At 42.0% G+C, this 18,907-nt stretch overlaps 2 protein-coding genes across 5 annotated transcripts; one reads left to right on the plus strand and one right to left on the minus strand.

Annotated features, from left to right (window-relative positions):
- The first annotated feature begins 10,151 nt into the window (after positions 1 to 10,151).
- On the plus strand, positions 10,152 to 11,543 carry LOC142529416 (uncharacterized). 2 transcript variants are annotated; one of them, XM_075634958.1, is made up of 2 exons: positions 10,152 to 10,888; positions 10,931 to 11,543. In XM_075634958.1, the coding sequence occupies exons 1-2, from the start codon at positions 10,289 to 10,291 to the stop codon at positions 11,474 to 11,476; spliced, it is 1,146 nt and encodes a 381-aa protein (XP_075491073.1). In that variant the 5' UTR covers positions 10,152 to 10,288; the 3' UTR covers positions 11,477 to 11,543. The 2 variants fall into 2 exon arrangements, with proteins under 2 accessions (XP_075491073.1, XP_075491072.1); XM_075634957.1 differs by having other exon boundaries at positions 10,152 to 11,543.
- Positions 11,544 to 12,047: 504 nt separating this feature from the next.
- Positions 12,048 to 18,483, minus strand: LOC142528652 (heterogeneous nuclear ribonucleoprotein Q-like). Of its 3 annotated transcripts, none has more exons than XM_075633739.1 (9): positions 18,325 to 18,483; positions 16,091 to 16,510; positions 15,900 to 16,016; positions 15,573 to 15,713; positions 15,274 to 15,444; positions 14,114 to 14,321; positions 13,835 to 14,010; positions 12,817 to 12,899; positions 12,048 to 12,327 (listed from the first exon to the last, which is right to left on the minus strand). In XM_075633739.1, the coding sequence occupies exons 2-9, from the start codon at positions 16,472 to 16,474 to the stop codon at positions 12,183 to 12,185; spliced, it is 1,425 nt and encodes a 474-aa protein (XP_075489854.1). In that variant the 5' UTR covers positions 16,475 to 16,510; positions 18,325 to 18,483; the 3' UTR covers positions 12,048 to 12,182. The 3 variants fall into 3 exon arrangements, with proteins under 3 accessions (XP_075489854.1, XP_075489853.1, XP_075489855.1); XM_075633738.1 differs by having other exon boundaries at positions 16,091 to 17,090; positions 18,325 to 18,468; XM_075633740.1 differs by having other exon boundaries at positions 16,091 to 16,568; positions 18,325 to 18,467.
- Between the last annotated feature and the right edge of the window lie 424 nt (positions 18,484 to 18,907).

Genomic DNA, 18,907 nt, shown 5'->3' on the forward strand with positions numbered 1-18,907 from the left:
TACGCCATTTGCTAATCTCTTAAAATAAAAAAGTCATTTGGTTTATTTCTGGCTTCTTATCTTTTTACTCAATGGTCAGGAACTTTTCGCATTTCGAGGAGTCGATAAGTCTGACACTTTAATTATTGCGCGTGTCCCTTCGTATATCCGCACAATTTCCTAGGTTCAGCTCGACCGTTCGATTTGATTCAAATCAACGGTGTAGATCAACTTTCCCCTTCTATAAATTTTGGGCGCCCCAATTCCAGAAATCACTTTCAAATTCGAAATTCCGGCGAAGCCCTTGCAAAATTTTTCTCGAAACTCTTTCCGCGCAAACTTCCCCATTTTCGGTGAATCTCCGTTGCTGTAACCACCCGCTTTTCTTCAAGAAACGTAAGTCTTTTCCTCTCTTGATTTCAAAAATATGTCTAATTCTACCACTTCTACATTAGGGGCAAATGCGCAGGGCGGCTCGCCCAGCGACGAGTCTATCGCACTGCGTTCTGACTCCACTCTGTCTCCCCCTCGCCGCTCTATCACCCAGCCTTCTAGACAACCCTCATCTATCCAAATTAAACCAACCTTCTTAAAACCTTCTACTTCTGTCCAGTCCCGAGCTCTTTCCAAGAGCAAGGGTAAGGGTAAGGGTAAGGGTAAGGCCCGGGCTTCGAGTCCTCCTCCTACTGAGATTCCGAGAGTTCCTTGGTTTTCTTCCCTGAGTAGTACATTACGCTTGAGGGCCGATGAGGAACTCCGGGCCCTGGGCAATATTCCTCCCTCTTTTTCCATTTTGATACCCGGGCCTTCTGACAGAGCCAACAACCCTCCACCCGAGTATACTACTTTCTTTCGGGACCAGGTTAGAAATGGTCTCCGATTCCCTGTCCACCCTTTCTATATTGCGGTTGCCAAGTTTTTCGGCGTACCGGTTAACCAACTTCATCCCAACTCCTTTAGGATTATGGCCTCGACATATGTCCTTTTCAAAATGAACAATTTTCTCATCACCCCCCTTATCCTTCACTATTACTTCTCTTGTCGGCTTGGGGATAATGCCTTTTCCCTGACCGCCCGACTTAATGCCTGATTTCTCGATGATATCCCTTCCTCCCAGAAGGGGTGGAAAGGAAAATTTTTCTACATTCGACTCCCGGGTTCTTTACCTTGTCTAACCGGTTTTCTCTCTTCCCTTCCCCAACAACCTTCCTTGCCACAATCTTACAAATTCGAGGAGCCTTTCCTCATGAGTTAAACCTTGGTGGAGGGAAGGAAATACTCTTCTTCTGTTCTCATCGCTGATGAGAACCTCACTACCTATGGGTTGAGTGCCCGTGCTGAAGACCCTTTGGACAGGGTGATTGAAGAAGTTGTTGTCTCGGGCGCTCAACCCGGTAATTCTTGACATCCTTAGTCTTTGTTTTTTCAAATTTCATATTCATTACTTGTGCTGAACCTTCCTCTTATTTACGTGCAGATAACTCAAAAATGAGGAGGCCTTCGCCAAGAAGTGGGCGGCTGAAAAGGCGGCCAAAGAGAAGAAAATGGCAGCCCAGAAAGCTTCTCTTGAGGAGAAACTAGCTGCGGAGGCGGCAGCCCGGAAGGCTGCCCTTGATAAAAAACGGGCTGAGGAGATGGCAGCCCGGCAACTTGGGGAAGATGGGGTTGAGACCCAGCAAGAGGAGGTGATTCGGGAGTACTCCCAAGAAGATCCTGAAGATCACGTCCCCCTCATCAGTAGGAAGCGAAAGGCTGTTACAAGCCCGGAGTTGGTTTTGCTTGAGGATAACCAAGAAGTGGGGCAGGGCTCCTCTCAGGCTACTCGATCAGCCACCCCTCCTCGGCAACCATCCCCAGAGGAGCCTATTCAAGAGCCTCTTCTGATTGATCAACCCACCTGGCCCATCATCTTCCTGGAGGGAGCCACTTCAACAGGCGTTCGACGTCTTAAACACATGCTCACTCAGGACGAAGAGGCCTTTCTGAAGAATCATGGGCCGGGTGCCCGGTTTCTTGAGGGATCCAATCGATTCCTATCTGTAAGTTTCTTCTTATTATTCTTTTCTTCACTTTTTTCCTCCTTTTCTTATTTCGCTTTGTGCAGGCTGCCGAAATGATGATTTCGGCCTTCGAGGAGGTAGCGGGGGTGGCTACCCGGAAAAGCCAACAAGCTCGGGCTGCTCAGGAAAACCAAGACCAACTGCTCAAGGAGCTTGACCGGGCTAAGGGTCTTCATGAAGAGGAAATCGCCGTCCTCACTGCTTCCCTGGAGTCGGCTCAAATGGCCCTGGAGAAGACTCGGGAAGATCTTAACGAGACTGCTATCCGAGAAGAAAATCTTCGAGGTGCTCTAAATGCTTCGGAGGCGAGCAACCATGCTCTCTCCGAGCAAGTAGAAGTGCAGCAGCTTCGGGCAGAGAAAGCTGAGAATGCTCTGGCCCTGGTCGAGTACAACAAGAATCAATGGCAAGCTTCCTTTCTTCAGTCGCCAGAATTTAAAAAGGCCGTGGTAGATAAGGCTTATCCTCTTTTTCAGACCGGTTTTGAGAAATGTCGGGAACAATTTGAGGAGGCCGGACTCCTGGCCCCAGATAGGGAAAATTTTCCTGATTTTGGCCTGGCTATCGCGTCCCTTCCCAAGGAAGGCGAGGAGGAGAAGGAGGCGGACCAAGAGGAGCAGCCCGGGCCTGAACATGTAGATATAGACTAGGGTTGTATTTTTACTTTTTTCTTTTTATTTGCTTCTGTCTGTAACTTTCAGACCTTCAGGCTTTTATTAATGCAATCTTCCTTTTCTTCTAACACCCTTGTATTTATCTGCCAAGTGCTCAGTGTTCTGTCTTTACAATAACCGAGATATTTGACAGGTCACCAGAAATTTGTAAGCGTTAAGGACTTGATTGGTAATTTCTCGTGAGGTAATATAAGATATCAGGATACTTATATCTTATCAGGCAAACGAGATGTCACGATTTTAAGGAGAATAATCCCGGAATTTAGAGTGATCGAGATGCATTTCCGGGAGACAGGGTGTAGTGCCCCGGGCTTTTTAAGGACCAAGGTGCGGAGCCTTGGGCCGGGGAGCATGTCCCAGGACTTGTGAATGGTCGAGGTACGGAGCCCCGAGCCAGGGTGTAGTGCCCTGGGCTTTTTAAGAACCAAGGTGCGGAGCCTTGGGCCGGGGAGCATGTCCCGGGACTTGTGAATGGTAGAGGTACGGAGCCTCGAGCCAGGGTGTAGTGCCCTGGGCTTTTTAAGAACCAAGGTGCGGAGCCTTGGGCCGGGGAGCATGTCCCGGGACTTGTGAATGGTCGAGGTACGGAGCCCCGAGCCAGGGTGTAGTGCCCTGGGCTTTTTAAGAACCAAGGTGCGGAGCCTTGGGCCGGGGAGCATGTCCCGGGACCTGTGAATGGTCGAGGTACGGAGCCCCGAGCCAGGGTGTAGTGCCCTGGGCTTTTTAAGAACCAAGGTGCGGAGCCTTGGGCCGGTGAGCATGTCCCGGGGCTTAATAATAGGAGTATTCAGAACACGCTCTAAGAAAATATATCTTTCATTTATTTCTTCCATCAAATAATTACATCCGTCATGCATAGTACTGCTTTAAATTAAATACATTCCAGGGTTTTTAAGAGGTTGTCCTTGCGCATCTTCTAGATAAAAAGATCCCGAGCTGACTCTTAGAGTGATTTTGTAAGGTCCTTCCCACCGAGCTTCCAACTTCCCAACTTCCCCCGCAGGGTTGACTTTCTTCATGACTAAATCCCCTACCTGGAAGTCTCGGAAACGGACCTTTTTGTTATATAATTTCATAATTCGGCTCCTGTATGCCTCCATTCGAATGCATGCCCGGTCTCTTTTTTCCTCTACTAAATCCAATTCCATGGCCCTGCTTTGGTCATTATTATCCGGGTAAGATTCTACCCGGGAAGAAGTCTGTCCGATTTCTACTGGAAGAACTGCTTCGGAACCGTACACCAAGTTGAAAGGAGTTTCTTGAGTTGGTGCCCGAGGAGTAGTTCTGTAAGCCCGGAGAACACTGGGTAATTCATCCACCCAGTCCCTTCCTTTGCCTTGAAGTCGGGTTTTTAATGCTTGTATAATGATTCTGTTGACTACCTTTGTTTAGCCATTGGCATGAGGGTAGGCAACAGAGGTAAAAGACTGAGTGATCTTCATCTCCCGGCACCATGACGTGATTTCTTTTCCCTGAAATTGCCTCCCATTATCTGAGATTAGTTTCCTGGGCACTCCAAATCGGCATACGATGCTTTTCCATAAAAACTTCAATACTTCCTGCTCGGTTATTCTTGCCAAGGGCTCAGCTCTACCCACTTGGAGAAGTAGTCAACGGCAACTAACAAGAATTTTTTCTGAGCCCGGGCAATGGGAAAAGGACCCACAATATCCATGCCCCATCGATCAAAGGGTCAAGATGCCCAAATAGGCTTCATGAGGGTAGCATTGTTTTTCGTGCCAAAGATATTCCCCCGAGGTGCTCGGCACAACAACCCTCATGAATTTCTCGGAGGACATAATCCACCTCTTTCTCAGATAAGCATTTCAAAAGGGGTCCCTGGAATGATCTTCTGTACAAAACGTTATTTAAGAGAACAAACTTGGGAGCTTGTCTCTTAGTTTTCTGAGCTCGAGCTCTATCTTCAGGCAACTCATTATTTATTATGAACTTGATCAGAGGCGTCATCCAACAGTCCTTTGATTCTGGTAATATTTTTTCCTCAGTAGAAAGGATCAAACGGGAAACACGCAAGACCTCCCGGGTATTAACTTCTGACAAAGAAGCAGCCATTTTTGCCAGAGTATCTGCCTCACTATTTTCTTACCGGGGTATTTGTTCAATACCCCAATCTATAAAAACCTCTTCTCGGGTTTTGATGAGCTGTAAATATTTTAGCATCCTGTCGTCCTTAGCCTCATACACGCCCTTTATTTGTTGAGTAATGAGTTGTGAATCGGAATATAGAATGATCCGGGAAGCCCCGACTTCCCGAGCGGCTTGGATACCAGCCAGGACAGCCTCATACTCAGCCTCATTGTTCGTTACCCGGGAGTCAATTCTAAGTGCCAGCTTAATCTTTTCTCTCGGGGGAGATATTATCACTACCCCTACTCCGCATCCAGCAAGGCTAGACGCCCCATCCACGAATACTCTCCACACTTCCTCTTCATTGGGCTGAACCATCTCGGATAAAAAATCTGAAAGAGCTTGTGCTTTGATGGCCACCCGAGGTTTGTATTCAATGTCATACTCCCCCAACTCTACTGTCCACTTGACCATACGTCCGGATACCTCAGAGTAAGTCATGATCCTGCCAAGATGACTGTTGGTAAGAACAATTATTTGATGTGACAGGAAGTAAGGTCTTAGCTTCCGGGCAGTCATGATCAAGGCGAGAGCGATCTTCTCTACTTCACTGTACCAGAGCTCGGGTCCTCTTAGAGCATGACTGACATAATAAACAGGCTTTTGATTGGAGCCTTCTTTTTTTATTAAAACCGAGCTGACAGCATACTCTGTAGTAGACAAATAGATATACAATTTCTCCCCGGGCTCCGGCTTCACCAAAACAGGGAGTTCTGCAAGGTGAATTTTCAAGTCTTTGAAGGCCTGTTCACATTTATCATCCCATCCAAATTGTTGGGCCTTCCTCAAGACTTGAAAGAAAGGATAACTCCGATGTGCTGACCGGGAAATAAATCGAGACAGGGAAGCAATTCTCCCGGTCAACTTCTGCATTTCCTTGACAGATCGGGGAGATGGCATGCATAGCACAGACTTGACTTTTTCCTGATTTACCTCGATCCCCCGATCCGTCACTATGAATCCCAGGAATTTGCCACTCTTTACGCCGAAAATACACTTGGCAGGGTTGAGCTTGATCCCGTACTGCATGAGAGTGACAAAAGTTTTTTCCAGATCACTAATAAAGCTTGCCACCTCCCGGGTTTTGCCCAGAATATCATCCACAAAGACTTCCACATTCCGCCCCAATTGCTTTTCGAAGACTTTGTTCATCAGACGCTGGTAAGTTGCCCCTGCATTCTTCAACCCGAAAGGCATTACAATATAACAGAATGTACCTCCCGAGGTGATGAAGCTGGCTTTATCTTGGTCACTCTTGGCCAGGGAGAATTGATGATACCCCTGGTACGCGTCCATGAAGCTTAGCAACTCGAAGTCTGATGTGGAATCCACCAGTTGATCAATGCGAGGCAGAGGATAATGATCCTTGGGACAGGCTTTATTAAGATCGTGGAAGTCTACGCACATGCGCCACTTTCCGGTAGACTTGGGCACCAAGACCACATTCGAGAGCCACAAAGGGAATTGAATTTCTCGAATGTGGCCAGCCTTCACGAGCTCCTTTACTTGTTCATCAATAACTTTGTCCTTCTCAGGACCAAAGTGTCTCTTTTTTTGCTTCACCGGGTGAGACCCCGGGAGAATGTTTAATTGATGCTCCGCTATCAGGGGAGAAATCACTGTCAATTCCTGCTGGTACCAAGAAAACATATGGATATTAGCTTTTAAATAGTTAATTAAACTAACCCGGGTGGATGCACTGAGATCCCTAGCCACCCGGATTTGTTGGCCTGGTCCGACTTCTACTACTTCCTGCTCCTCCTCTCCTCCTCCTTCTACTCCATCCACCCTTGCCCTCTTCCCTTCCCTCCTCGTCTTGCTCTGATCAGTCCAGACTGCCTCCACGTAGCATTTCCGAGAAGATGGCTATCTCCCCGGACTTCTCCCACCCGGGCTCCCACTGGAAACTTTATCTTCTGGTGGTAGGTGGATGCTACGGCTCTCAACTCGTTCATAGCCGGTCTACCCAGAATGATATTATACGATGATAGGGAGTCCACCACGGTAAATGAAGTCATCACCGTCCTTTTAAGATCTTGAGAACCCAAGGTTAATGGCAGAACAATCTCCCCTTCTGGGTAAACCACATGGCCAGCGAAACCAAAGAGGGCAGTTTCCACAGTCTCCAGGTGATAGCCCTGCAAATCCATCTGCAAAAAAGCATCCTTAAAAATTATATTTACAGAACTGCCCGAGTCCACGAAGACTCGTAGAATATCATAATTTGTCACTCGGGCTTGGATTACCAGGGCATCGTTGTGGGGCAGATTCATCCCTCTCAAATCTTCCGGGCCAAAACTGATGACCGCCTCATTCCTTCTTGCTCCCTCCACCTCCAAACACTCCCTCCTACTTCTCGACTTCCTTGCCCGGTTGGAGTCTCCATCAGTGGAGCCTCCTAATATCATTTTAATCATTCCCGTGGCAGGGGGCGAATTCTTTTTTCTCTCGGGCTCAGGCTCCCTTCTTCTATTGGGTTCAATCCTCGGGATATTCCTCACACTTCCTCCTCGGGCGCCGGATCCTGGTTTCCGAGACGTCCAAGGTGGTATTCTCGGCCTCTGGCTATTGTTGCTGGGTCCCGGGATGGAAGGTGAGACATAATTCCCCTTCAGTGCCTTGCAGTTTTCAGTGTTATGGTGGCACACTTTGTGAAAAGAGCAAAATACACTCTTCTCTGGCCGGGATAACTGATGATCCGGGGCCAAATCTCTGCTGCACTCCTGCACTTCCCTCTCCCGAGCAATTTTCAGAGGCACGTGATGAGAAAAGTGCCCTGTATTGCCTCTCTTCTGTCCCCTCTCCTCGAGTTTAGACACCCGGTCTCCTCTTTCCTTTCTCACAGCTTCCCTCTTCTGTTTCTGGGCCTCCTCCATATTGATGTATTTTTCTACTCGCGACAATAGATCCTCGAAATCCCCCGGCACCTTCTTAATCAGTGACTTGAAGAATTCACCCTCTCTCAAACCCTGGGTGAATGCAGTAGTCTTTGTTTCAGTGGCACAAGTGGGGACGTATAGGGCCACTCTGTTGAACCTTCTGATATAGGCCCTTAAACTCTCTTCTGGGCTCTGCTTAACTTCAAAAAGACTAAAAGCAGTCTTTTTGTACTTTTTACTGCTGCTGAAATGGTGTAAAAACACCTTCTGAAAGTCTCCAAAGGAGCTGATACTTTGGGAAGTCAAACCCTCGAACCACCTCTGAGCTGAATCCACCAGTGTTGTTAGGAACACCTTGCACTTGATTCGATCAGTGTAACAGTGCAACATGACCATATTTTCAAACCTGGCCAGGTGTTCCTCCGGGTCTGCATTGCCATCATAGTCTTTCACCTTCGCAGATTTGAAATTTCCAGGAAGAGGCTCCCGGACAATGATATCAGTAAACGGGCATCCTCTCGGGACTGTCCGGGCAATGCTCCGTCTTTCCAATTGTCCTTCCAGGACCTTCATCTTCTGCCTCAATTCCAACAATTCCTCTGCCACGGTAGGAGATTTGGACCCGACGCTGGATTCCTCGTCTTCTCCTGCCATCTCGTTCTCCCTCCTCCCCTGCTCCTGCTCCTGCTCAAATCCCTGTTCATGTCCCTGTTTATCCCCGGGTGGTGTAACAGGATGAGAGACCTCCTTCCTGGCCATAGCTTGCACGATGGCATCGGCCATCATTTTCTTAACTCTTCAGGGGTCAGGTAATAAGGTTTGGTCCAGTGTTATTAGCACCAGCTTGTCTTGAAGTCTGTCCTCCATCACCCTGGGCGTGAGAATTATCCTGGTTGGTTCTTCTCGTACGGGCCATATCAACGTCTCGAACTCAGTATTTCCCACAGACGGCGCCAATGATGTGATCCCGCTGAAATGGGGAGCCGGGTAGGGAGCTCCAACGGATCAAATCAACAATTTGTAATGTTTGGGGAATCTTTAGTGAAGATAATGGCTTGGATTAGCACCTGCAAACAAGAAAGTAACTCGTGAATGGGCGCCGGAGGGGTGTCCGACATAGCCACTCCGATGCTAAAGTCAGCAGGTTGAAGATGAACACAAGTGATATTTGAGAGAAAATATGTATGGTGCTTAGAGTTCAAAGATTTTTGGATCCTTTAAGTGACATTACTACCTGCTATTTATAGTAGAGGAATGGGTAGTTACCTCGATTTCCGTGACATCTACTAAGTCGGTTTACCAAACTAGCTTCTGATGACTTCTCCGGACACTCCACACCCAAGTTGCTCTGACAGATTGGATTGCCTGTATCAATCACACTTGAGTATGGTTCATTTCTCGAGGTAATGCAGTTCTCGAGGTTGCCCAAGTGGTGATGTACCCGGGAACTCTGCCCGAGAAGGCGAGAAGCGCCCGGATGGCTTTGTGAGGGCCCGGGATGCTTTGCGAAGAGCTCGGGTAAAACCAAAATGCCCGGGAAGAGAAGACTTGCCCGGGTCTTTAGGAAACCGATCACGCATATGGGTCATAATCTCGGCTATCCAAGTAACAAACCGGGTTAATGCTTACCCGGATTCTAATGGGGGTATCACCAACATGCATAAATAGTCGTGACCATTTTCGAACAAAGATCAAACTTCAAAGTTGAATACTTGAGAAACTCAATAACTTTGTATTTTCAATTCTCATTTGGGTCTTTCGTTTTTTGTTCAAATCGAATGAGTCTATTAAATCCAATTATCAAAAATAAATTAATCTAACTAATTTAATTTATAAAGACTCAAACTAATCGTATTAACTTGACACAAAGAACTTATCAAATTACATAAATAATCAAATATACTAAAATGACTGAAATCCGAATTGACAAATACTAATAAAAAGAAGGGAAGATTTTTTCCACCAAAAATGAATTTGTTATATTTGTGGTATCTTCAAAAGAAATTATTTTTTTATGAAAAAAAGACGCTAAATTTGCTTTAATAAGCCATTCCACGATAATAAGTGCTCCATTTTTTAGGTGTAATTAACGGTTATTTCATTTTGTAATTAATATTTATCGATAAATGATGTATAATTGCAAAATAAATTTAAGAATGTGCTCGTCAGAGGCAATAGCTTGTTTAAGATCTAATTTATCAAGTCGACAATATTTAGTTTTAAAAATTTTAATATAAAGATTTATTCTACCTATAACATATAATATATATATATATGTATGAAAAGTTAAATAACTATTATATTGAAAAATTAAAATTTTTTAGAAAATTTTTGTAGAAATAAAAAACATTTTTGGAAGGGGAGAAAAAACGAGGGTGCTAATAAATTTACTGACAATCATTGTCCTAGAAATTACTGACAATTCTCATTCGAATTTTCTGACCGTTGGGTCTCCATGGCAAGGCGATGTATCTTGTCCCCAATTTCTTGAAAAAAGGATAAATTTCAAAATCTGCCCGAAACCTCAATATTTCCAAAAAATCATCTAATGGGTTGTGTTTCCTCGAGACAAATCAAGAAAGAAGCAGAAGAACAAAATCTTCACAGAAAAGAGGATGACACCAAACATCTAGTATCTCTCACTTCAAGCACTTACGGTGTCTTGAATCTTGAGACTGAAAGTCAACAGCAGAAGCAAGAATCGCAGCATCAGATCATTCATAAATGTCGGAAGGATGCGAAGACATCGCCACCTCGCGAAGAACCTGCAGAGATTATTAATACATGGGAGCTTATGAAGGGTCTTGAAGAAGAAGTGCCGGTTTGTGTTAAAGCCATGATAAGCCCAAAATCGAGTCTTCTTTTGCGCGGTTTTTTGGATATTGATAAAATCAGTCCTCTGAAGTTTTTGAATCAAATGAGTTCTCCAAGAAAATTTAAGAGGTTTGGTGGAAAGGAGAATAAGGGGAGAGTTAATGGTGCAGGGTCATTGGAAAATAGCCCAAAAATGGTGTTAAAAGAATGCAATAAATCGATGGATAATTGTATGAGGTCATCTCCAAATGGTAATAGATTTTGTGGTTCTGGAGAGGTGATTTTGGCAAAGAGGAGTTTAGGCCAAGTTTTTTGTCCTAAAGTTGTCGCATCCGTTGAGAAAGATGTCTCCGAAGAGGAACAATATATGAAGAAGATCGATTCAACTTCGTCCACACCGACCTCACAAATGGCAAGAAATTACTCCCAAGATTCGGATACCCTTTTTGATATGTACGAAGAAAAATGCCCACCAGGCGGCGAAAATGCTGTTATATTATACACAACCACGTTGAGGGGTATTAGGAAGACGTTTGAAGACTGCAACGCCACCCGATCAATCATCGAATCATACCATATTCGGATATTTGAACGCGACATATCTTTGCATTCACCGTTTAAGGAAGAACTAAGAGCGCTAATGGGCACCAAGGAAGTGAAATTGCCATTAGTTTTTGTGAAGGGGAGAATGATAGGTGGGGTTGATGAAATGGTCAGGTTGGACGAGGAGGGCAAATTGGAGATTTTACTGTGTGGGATCCCGAGGAAGACCATTCGGTGTCAGAGGTGTGCCGGAATCCGGTTTTTGATGTGTAAAGAGTGCGAAGGGAGTAGTAAGATTTTGGGTGAAGATGGGAAGAAGAGCTTGAAGTGCAAAGAGTGTAACGAGAATGGACTGATTTTATGCCCATTATGTCGTTAACCGGGTGAAGTCGAGGATTTGTGACTTAAAATAATCATGAATGATTCAATATGATTGGCTTAGAATTGAGAAATTTCGAAGTGTTGAAACATTTCATTTATGCGGTATTATCTCTCTTACGAATACTTCGTTGATATCGACAAGACAGATTATTACACTAAATTAGTCCAAGTGAAGCAAATCAAAACCCAATACCTCAAGATGATTTATGTCCTAATTAGCAGTTTTTGCATCATAATCTTTTAATACCATATTATTATCGGAACGTCTTCAATCTTAGAAAATTACAACACAAAAACGATGGTTGAAAAATTATTTAGAAAGAAAGTCACGATTTCATAACAAATTGCCGGGATTTGGACTTGTGGTGAATTTTTTTTCCCTTTTTGGTGATTGTTAATATACCTAGATGTAAAAAATAAACCAACATAAAATTAAATATCAATTCATTCAGTATTTGACATTTTCACTCATTAAATATTGGCGGTAAATAGCGAACGTACTATGAAATGATCATTTAATGTAAACATGCAAAAGCCAATATCTTAATTAGGTAAAAAAAAAAAAGATATAGCAGCGAATCATAGTTTGATAATATCTAAAAGTTGCTTCATCTGATGTTATATAACAAACTACCAAGATACAATCTCATTATGAATTATAAAAAGGTTAAACCTTCATGCAGATTGCTCAAATAAATGCAGCATTAATATGGATTGTACCGACTGCGCCCGCGCCCGCTGTCACCACCACGTCGACCGCCGCTCGAACTTCTACCTGCACCGCTGCTTCTGCCGCCGCCGCCTCTTTGCTGTGGCGGTGGTGTGAGTGGTTGTACTCCAGGTTGTTGCCTACACAGAACAACATAGTTTCATGAAAGAACTGCACCACAAAACTAAAACATTGTTTATTAAAATGGCACATGTCAGCAATCTACTGATGATATGCCCATGCTGGGTGAACTCTTGTTCGATAAAATCTATTCATTTTCTTTTAATTCTTATTGAATAGTTCCCATGTTTTAAATTTATTGTAATGGATATGTCTTAAACTTCTTACTCATCATCACAGGACATTTAAGATTCATGTGCGTAAAATAACGAAGTGAACTACAACTGTAAGAGTAATATTACTGCTGTTGCCATTAACATGTCATTTTTGTGCGAGATAAACTATTTATACAATCTCTAGTATCTTTTGCAGCAATAAAATTATTCGAGATGATATGCATTTGACAAACCACTAAATCTGTTTGTCTCTCGCATCACAAATCATATACTAGGACGCATAAAGTTTTCACCATAGCTCTATTGCGTAGCAACTCTAAAAAAATCACTTACAGAACATATCCAATCCTTCCATCAGGTAAAAGCATAGGCATCATAGCCATGCCAGGGGCAGCTCCCCTTCCGTAGATTAAGGGCTGCAAAAGCAGAATTCACAGCCAGTAGTTTAACATGATGATATGATGGATAGAATGGATTGTTTTAAAATCAAACTATGAATTTAAGATGATATTGAAATGAATGATAGCACATTGCGAAGGTACCTCAATAAGAACGACAAAGACGATAATGAAATCTAGGAAATTGTATCAAACTTTCAATTATAGGCTACTCAAACTGTAATATTTTCTCTATAAGCTAAAATTTCAGTCAAGGCATTTCTCAACAATGCCAGGTTTTACATAAGGTGATATGCTTAAGAAAGTGATGATATGATCTTGATACTGACGCTGGATACATGATGGCAGTGAAACCAATGGACCTGTTTGTGCGTGAAACATGGTGGCAGTTGTGACCGGCACCATCATGTGTTTAGGTGTTTCTATGAGTATGAATTTGTACAGGACATTAAGCCGATGCAGCAAATTTACAAAGATGAGACCATGTTTTTGTTTTAATATTGTAACTTTTAGCGGGAATTATAGTCCTGTCTACCCATTTGAACTTATGCAAAAGATAGAGAATCTTGAAGATTGCGACTGCATCAAATCGCATCTATTGCAACGGCGTCGAGCCCCAACAGATTGCAACAAGTCCCATTCAGCCGTTCATAAACCCAAGCTCAAGAACAGGTGTCACAAATAATAGGTCATGTGACATTGTGTCCAATTATAGAAAGTACACGCAAGTTAACACAGCTAGCACACATAATATCAGTTGGACGAACTTTGAAAAGAAAAATATACATACTAAATCTCAAAGCACAAGGGTGGACAACACAAACAATGTGGAAATAGGGGGGGAGAGATGTGGCTGCTATTTCCAGAAAGCAAGTGTACATAAATATAAGTAAAAAACAAAAATAACAAAATCAACCCACAAAAAGGAGAGAAGAAAACATAGTACATCTTACTTGAGCAAAGTTTGCACCAGCATATCCAGCACCCACAGCGCCATAGGGGGATCCAATCAAACCATATCCAACATGAGGTGCGTAGGTTGGAAGTATAGCTGCCTTCTGTGAATTTGATACCCCAGCATTTTTCTGATCCGCCTGTGGCTTTGCCAGTGAGCATTCTATAACTTGACCTAATAAAACAAAACCAAGGAAAATATAAACAAGCACTAGCAATCTAAGAACCTTATAATCCAGAACCAAAATGCTGGAAAATACTAGGGACAAGAATATTACCATCAATCTCATATTTCTCCGTGTTCTTCAGAGCTTTCATGGCACTTGATCTTTCCACGAAATGAACAAAACCATATCTACTTTTCTCTTGTCCTGGCTTTGCAGGAGGAAGAACTATTTTTGAAATATTTCCATGATGTTCAAACAACTCCTTAAGCTGATCTTGTGTAACATTTTTGGGCAAGTTCTTCACATATACTGCTTTGACCTGTAGAACAAAGGGCCAGTAAGTAACTTTTACTAGCACAATAACTCGAAATAAGTAGGGACAGACCTATATGGGAGTCTAGACAGGGGTGTTAATATCTAATATATATTTAATCTCGGCTGTCTTGTATTCTTCAAGTTCCTTTGTACAGTCTGCGTAATTACTATGACATAACATGGAAATCCCCTTTTTTTTAATAAGAAAGGATGACCTAACATGAAAATAAATCTGAACGTTTCTTTCATGTTCAAGAGGTTTGCCCGATTTCCAGGATGAACAGAATATTTAATTATTTAATGATTTGATAGATTAGTTTTCATTATGAAAAGACAGAAATTATGAACTTTAACAGTCAGTGAGTTCTTTCACTTTGCCAGTCTTTTTTACACCTAAAAAAAGGCTCCCAAAGAAGAAACTCCTGCCTCTGGCACAAGAAACAAAGGCGTCAACAAATCATGAATAACCGAAGTGACCGCAAGACCTACCAAATGTTTTGTGTAATCATGAAAAGGTTGTGCAACTGTAACAATCTAATACATTCTCTAGGACAGTACATCCTTCAACTACTAATTTCACAACCTCATTAGTAAAGTCTCCATTCTCCTTAATCCAACTAGCCCCTATGGGGAAAGGAAATAACCTGTAAGTGGAGTCACCCCCCAAGTCTTGCGAAATAATTAATAAATAAATAAAACAGAAAAACTAGATACTTTCTTATCTTCAACAACTACTTTTGCCACTGTTTAATAAAGGCTTCATCCTCCTTCATGCAATTGCCCCCATGGGAAAGGAAGCAAAACTGGATAAATGAAATCCGTTCATTGATGATTACGATTTACATGGATTAATCAAGCAATCACGAATACCTTTGCATTTTGTACTAGTTCCCAATGATCATACATTCAACACAATTTAACCAAAGAACAATGAAGATTAAGCCTAAAACAAAGACCTGGGAAGACGACATTTCTGCACTTCTGGGATCGGCCCAGCTCACAGTTGGAGCATTGTCATCAAGCTTAAAATCAGGATTTGACATCCTCTGTCTAGAATATTCAGCACAAGCATGATTATAATACTCAATGAATGCAAATCCACGATTCCGACTTGAATTTTGTGGATCCTACAAAAAGAAGATGCATGTATTACCTGAACATTTTGGCAGTCAAATAAATAAAGGATTACCTGTCACGCAGTACCAGAAATTTAGCGGTATAATAAAAAAGCTGTGCAGAAGGAAATAAACCTCACCTTTAAAAGCTCAATGGAGACAGTCCCAGGCCCTACTTTTTTCACAACCTTCTTCATATCTTCCTCTCCCCAGTTTCTGGGCACATTACCAATGAACAGCTTATGTTTTGCTTGAGATGAAGAACATCTCAATTTTTTTCCCTGTAAGTTTCCACAACATAGATAAATATACAATAATACAGATTATATTTGACCAGCCAACCACAAGAAACCCAATCAAAGAGAATCAACTTAGAGGTTGTGAATTACAAATATTGAAAAACAAGTGCAAGTATGAGTGTGACTGGGCGTGGATTGTGAATGAAAGGAAGGTAGCACTCATCTAACCTTCAATTCAGTACTATTAAGCTCCTTGATAGCCTTGGAAGCTAATTCCTTGGTTCTGAAAGTTACAAAAGCATATCCCTTGTTTTCATTTGAGTCCTTTCCCTTCATTATCCTCACCTGTCAATGGTACGTACGAGGCAAGCAAAATGTCGGTCAAATTAACCACACCACATGTTAATTAAAATATTTACCTCTGTAACTTCTCCGACAGATTCACAAAAGCGCTTCAGGTCATTTTCAGAAGTATCTTGAGAAATTCCACCAATATACACCTCTGAACCATGTGGAGGAAGCGCGAGAAGGTCAGCATGCTCTTTCTCCATGTCATCGTCCCCTTCATCATTTTCCATGCCTTCGTCGTCGTCGTCCTCTTCCTCAACCTCCTCTTCCACTTCTTCCTCTTCTTCCACTTCTTCCTCCTCCACTTCCTCCTCTACTTCTTCATACTCAACCTCTTCTTCCAATGTATCCTCCATGTCATTGTCAGCACCAAGTTCAACCTGCTCTTCGGTCTCAACCGGCTTCTCATGTTCAGTAGATCTAGTAGCTCCAGCAGTGGCTCTTGTCCTTGGCATCTTAGACCTCTAACAAAATGAGCTTCTATTGCAGTTCTGGGAAAATGCAAAACCCGGAAGCATTTGCAAAAGAAAGAAGAAATATGTGGATAGGCTGAAATAAAAAGAATGGCCATAAGGAGTTCCAAAGTAATGATCTTGATCGAATAGGTTACATGAGGTGTAGCTCCAAGGAGCTTCTATTCGAACAACTTAATACAAGGGTTGACAAACATAGCATAAAAAGAAATAGAAACGATAGAAATCCGAATTGTCATAAAGTGGATCAAGATGTTCAACAGGTGCAAATCAATGAAGTGGTGAATTCCTTGAATTAAAGACAATGACGGATGCCGGGAATAATGGAAAAGGCTAAAGTTTAGTCTGCATAGCTTTTTAGGACCAATGCATTAGCAACCAAAAGAGGAAGGAGGAGCAAGCACAAGAAAAGAGAACAGAAAATGAGGAAATGAAAATATCAAGAGAGATAATTAATTATGCAATTGGGCACACAACAAAGAATGAAACAAAAAAGATAACATCCCCACTAACAAAAAGATGGGTTTGTTATTAGGACGATCAGTTCTTTAAAAAGATTAGTTCCACTTCCTGGATACATTTCCAGTCTGTAACTTTCCTGCAGCCAGTTAATGCACAGGAACAATGAATGACTGATGAGGCAACCTCAAACACATTTAATAAATCTACCGCCCAAAATTAGATTAGCTAGCAACCTTTTTTCTTTTTTATAAAGTTAATTTCACTGCACATACTATAAATCCACAATCAATGGATCCGGACTTCTTATGAGTAGCGGTAATTAAACTAGCATAGAAGCCACCAGCCCACCACCATGCTAAAAAATAAAAATATATCAAAACCTATAAAAGACCACAGAAACCCCCTTTTGATCATAAAGGTCTCCCTTTTCTTGAAATTAAGTTCATAAGTTTTTCTTAACTTTGACTCACATTGCTTTTGATTCTTTCAATCTCAGAAATCCTTCCGCTGATGACTGAACCCCCACAATCATACAAGTCCATTGGATGGAAATATAACGGGAAAATATCCACTACAACATTGACAAGATGGCAAAAGAAGAGACTTAAAGGAGGCTCACCAAGTCCTCGCTCAAAAATATGATAAATCATCCCTTCTCTTTCCAGCTGAAGCAACAGCATTAAAAAAAACAAAGAAAGAGAAAATTGCAGCAAATGATACCCTCGAGATTTGAGGAAAAGTACAGAAACAATTTTATCTACGTATGACCTTGATAATAATGAACTTGAGTCACTTGACGGGTATTTGACTAACCATGTCCTTTCAAAAATTTCAATATAAAATTTAAATAAAAAATTCACTGCTCTCCACATTGAAGGCATCCTTATACATGGGCTTGTCCTCCTTTTGGCCCGGCTATTGAACAGACTATATCAATCCACATTGCTAATCTAACAACTTAAATCCAATACTAAGCTCACACCACAACTACACTTGAGATTTCTAGACAAAGACCTAAAATAAATTTGAACTCTGAAAGTTTTTCTACGCTAACAAAGTACCGTAATGAACCCCACACAAACACAAACATAAATACACACATGAACTGCATAACATTCGAGGACCCCTATCAGAACATGGTTAGCATCTAATTCCAGTGTATACAAATGGCAATTTCAAGTAAACCCAAACTTTGTGTAGGACATGATTAGCATCCAGTCCAAAAACACAACTTATACTCAAACAAAGAGCACTACATTAATAAAATCGACAGAAACTAAAATGTTAAAACTAAACAGGAATACGAAATAGGTAAGAGAATACGAACGTCAACGCAAATATGTGAACAACAGGAGAAATCATAAAATTACCGGCACCGGATGAATATGTCTCTTAATCGATCGCTCTCAGGCCACGGCGGGAAGTCTCTTCGGATGCACAAATCACAGCCCGCCTTTCTTAGATAAATAGAAACCCTATACTTAATGAATGGCTGAGGTTTTGAAGATTTGGGAATTTTCCCCAAATGTGACGATATGACATATTTGTCCCGGGTAACAATGCACAAAAAGTAAAAGCTGTTTGCCCTTGCAGTGGGTAATCTGGACAATTCCCATCCAACTCCATGGATTTGAGCCCCAAAAAGGGCTAAAATGTCCGACCCATCGAACTGAAAAAATTTAACCGATTTTTCGTGTCCAAAGCCGAAGAATCTTTGGACACTTAATTACGGTATATTATTATTATTATATATTTTTAAAAATAACTATGTATACATATATATTTGATATATCGTGTACATGTATCTGTACAATTTTACTAGACTATTGAATAAAATTTGAGCTTTTTAGTAATCGAATTTAGTTCTATTTGGTTACACTAAACTAAATATACATATGTAATCCTATTAATTGACCTAAAATCTAAAATCAACATGAATAAAATAGAACTTTC

Source organism: Primulina tabacum, chromosome 16, assembly GCF_025594145.1.
Source record: "Primulina tabacum isolate GXHZ01 chromosome 16, ASM2559414v2, whole genome shotgun sequence".
Taxonomy (NCBI): Eukaryota; Viridiplantae; Streptophyta; class Magnoliopsida; order Lamiales; family Gesneriaceae; genus Primulina; species Primulina tabacum.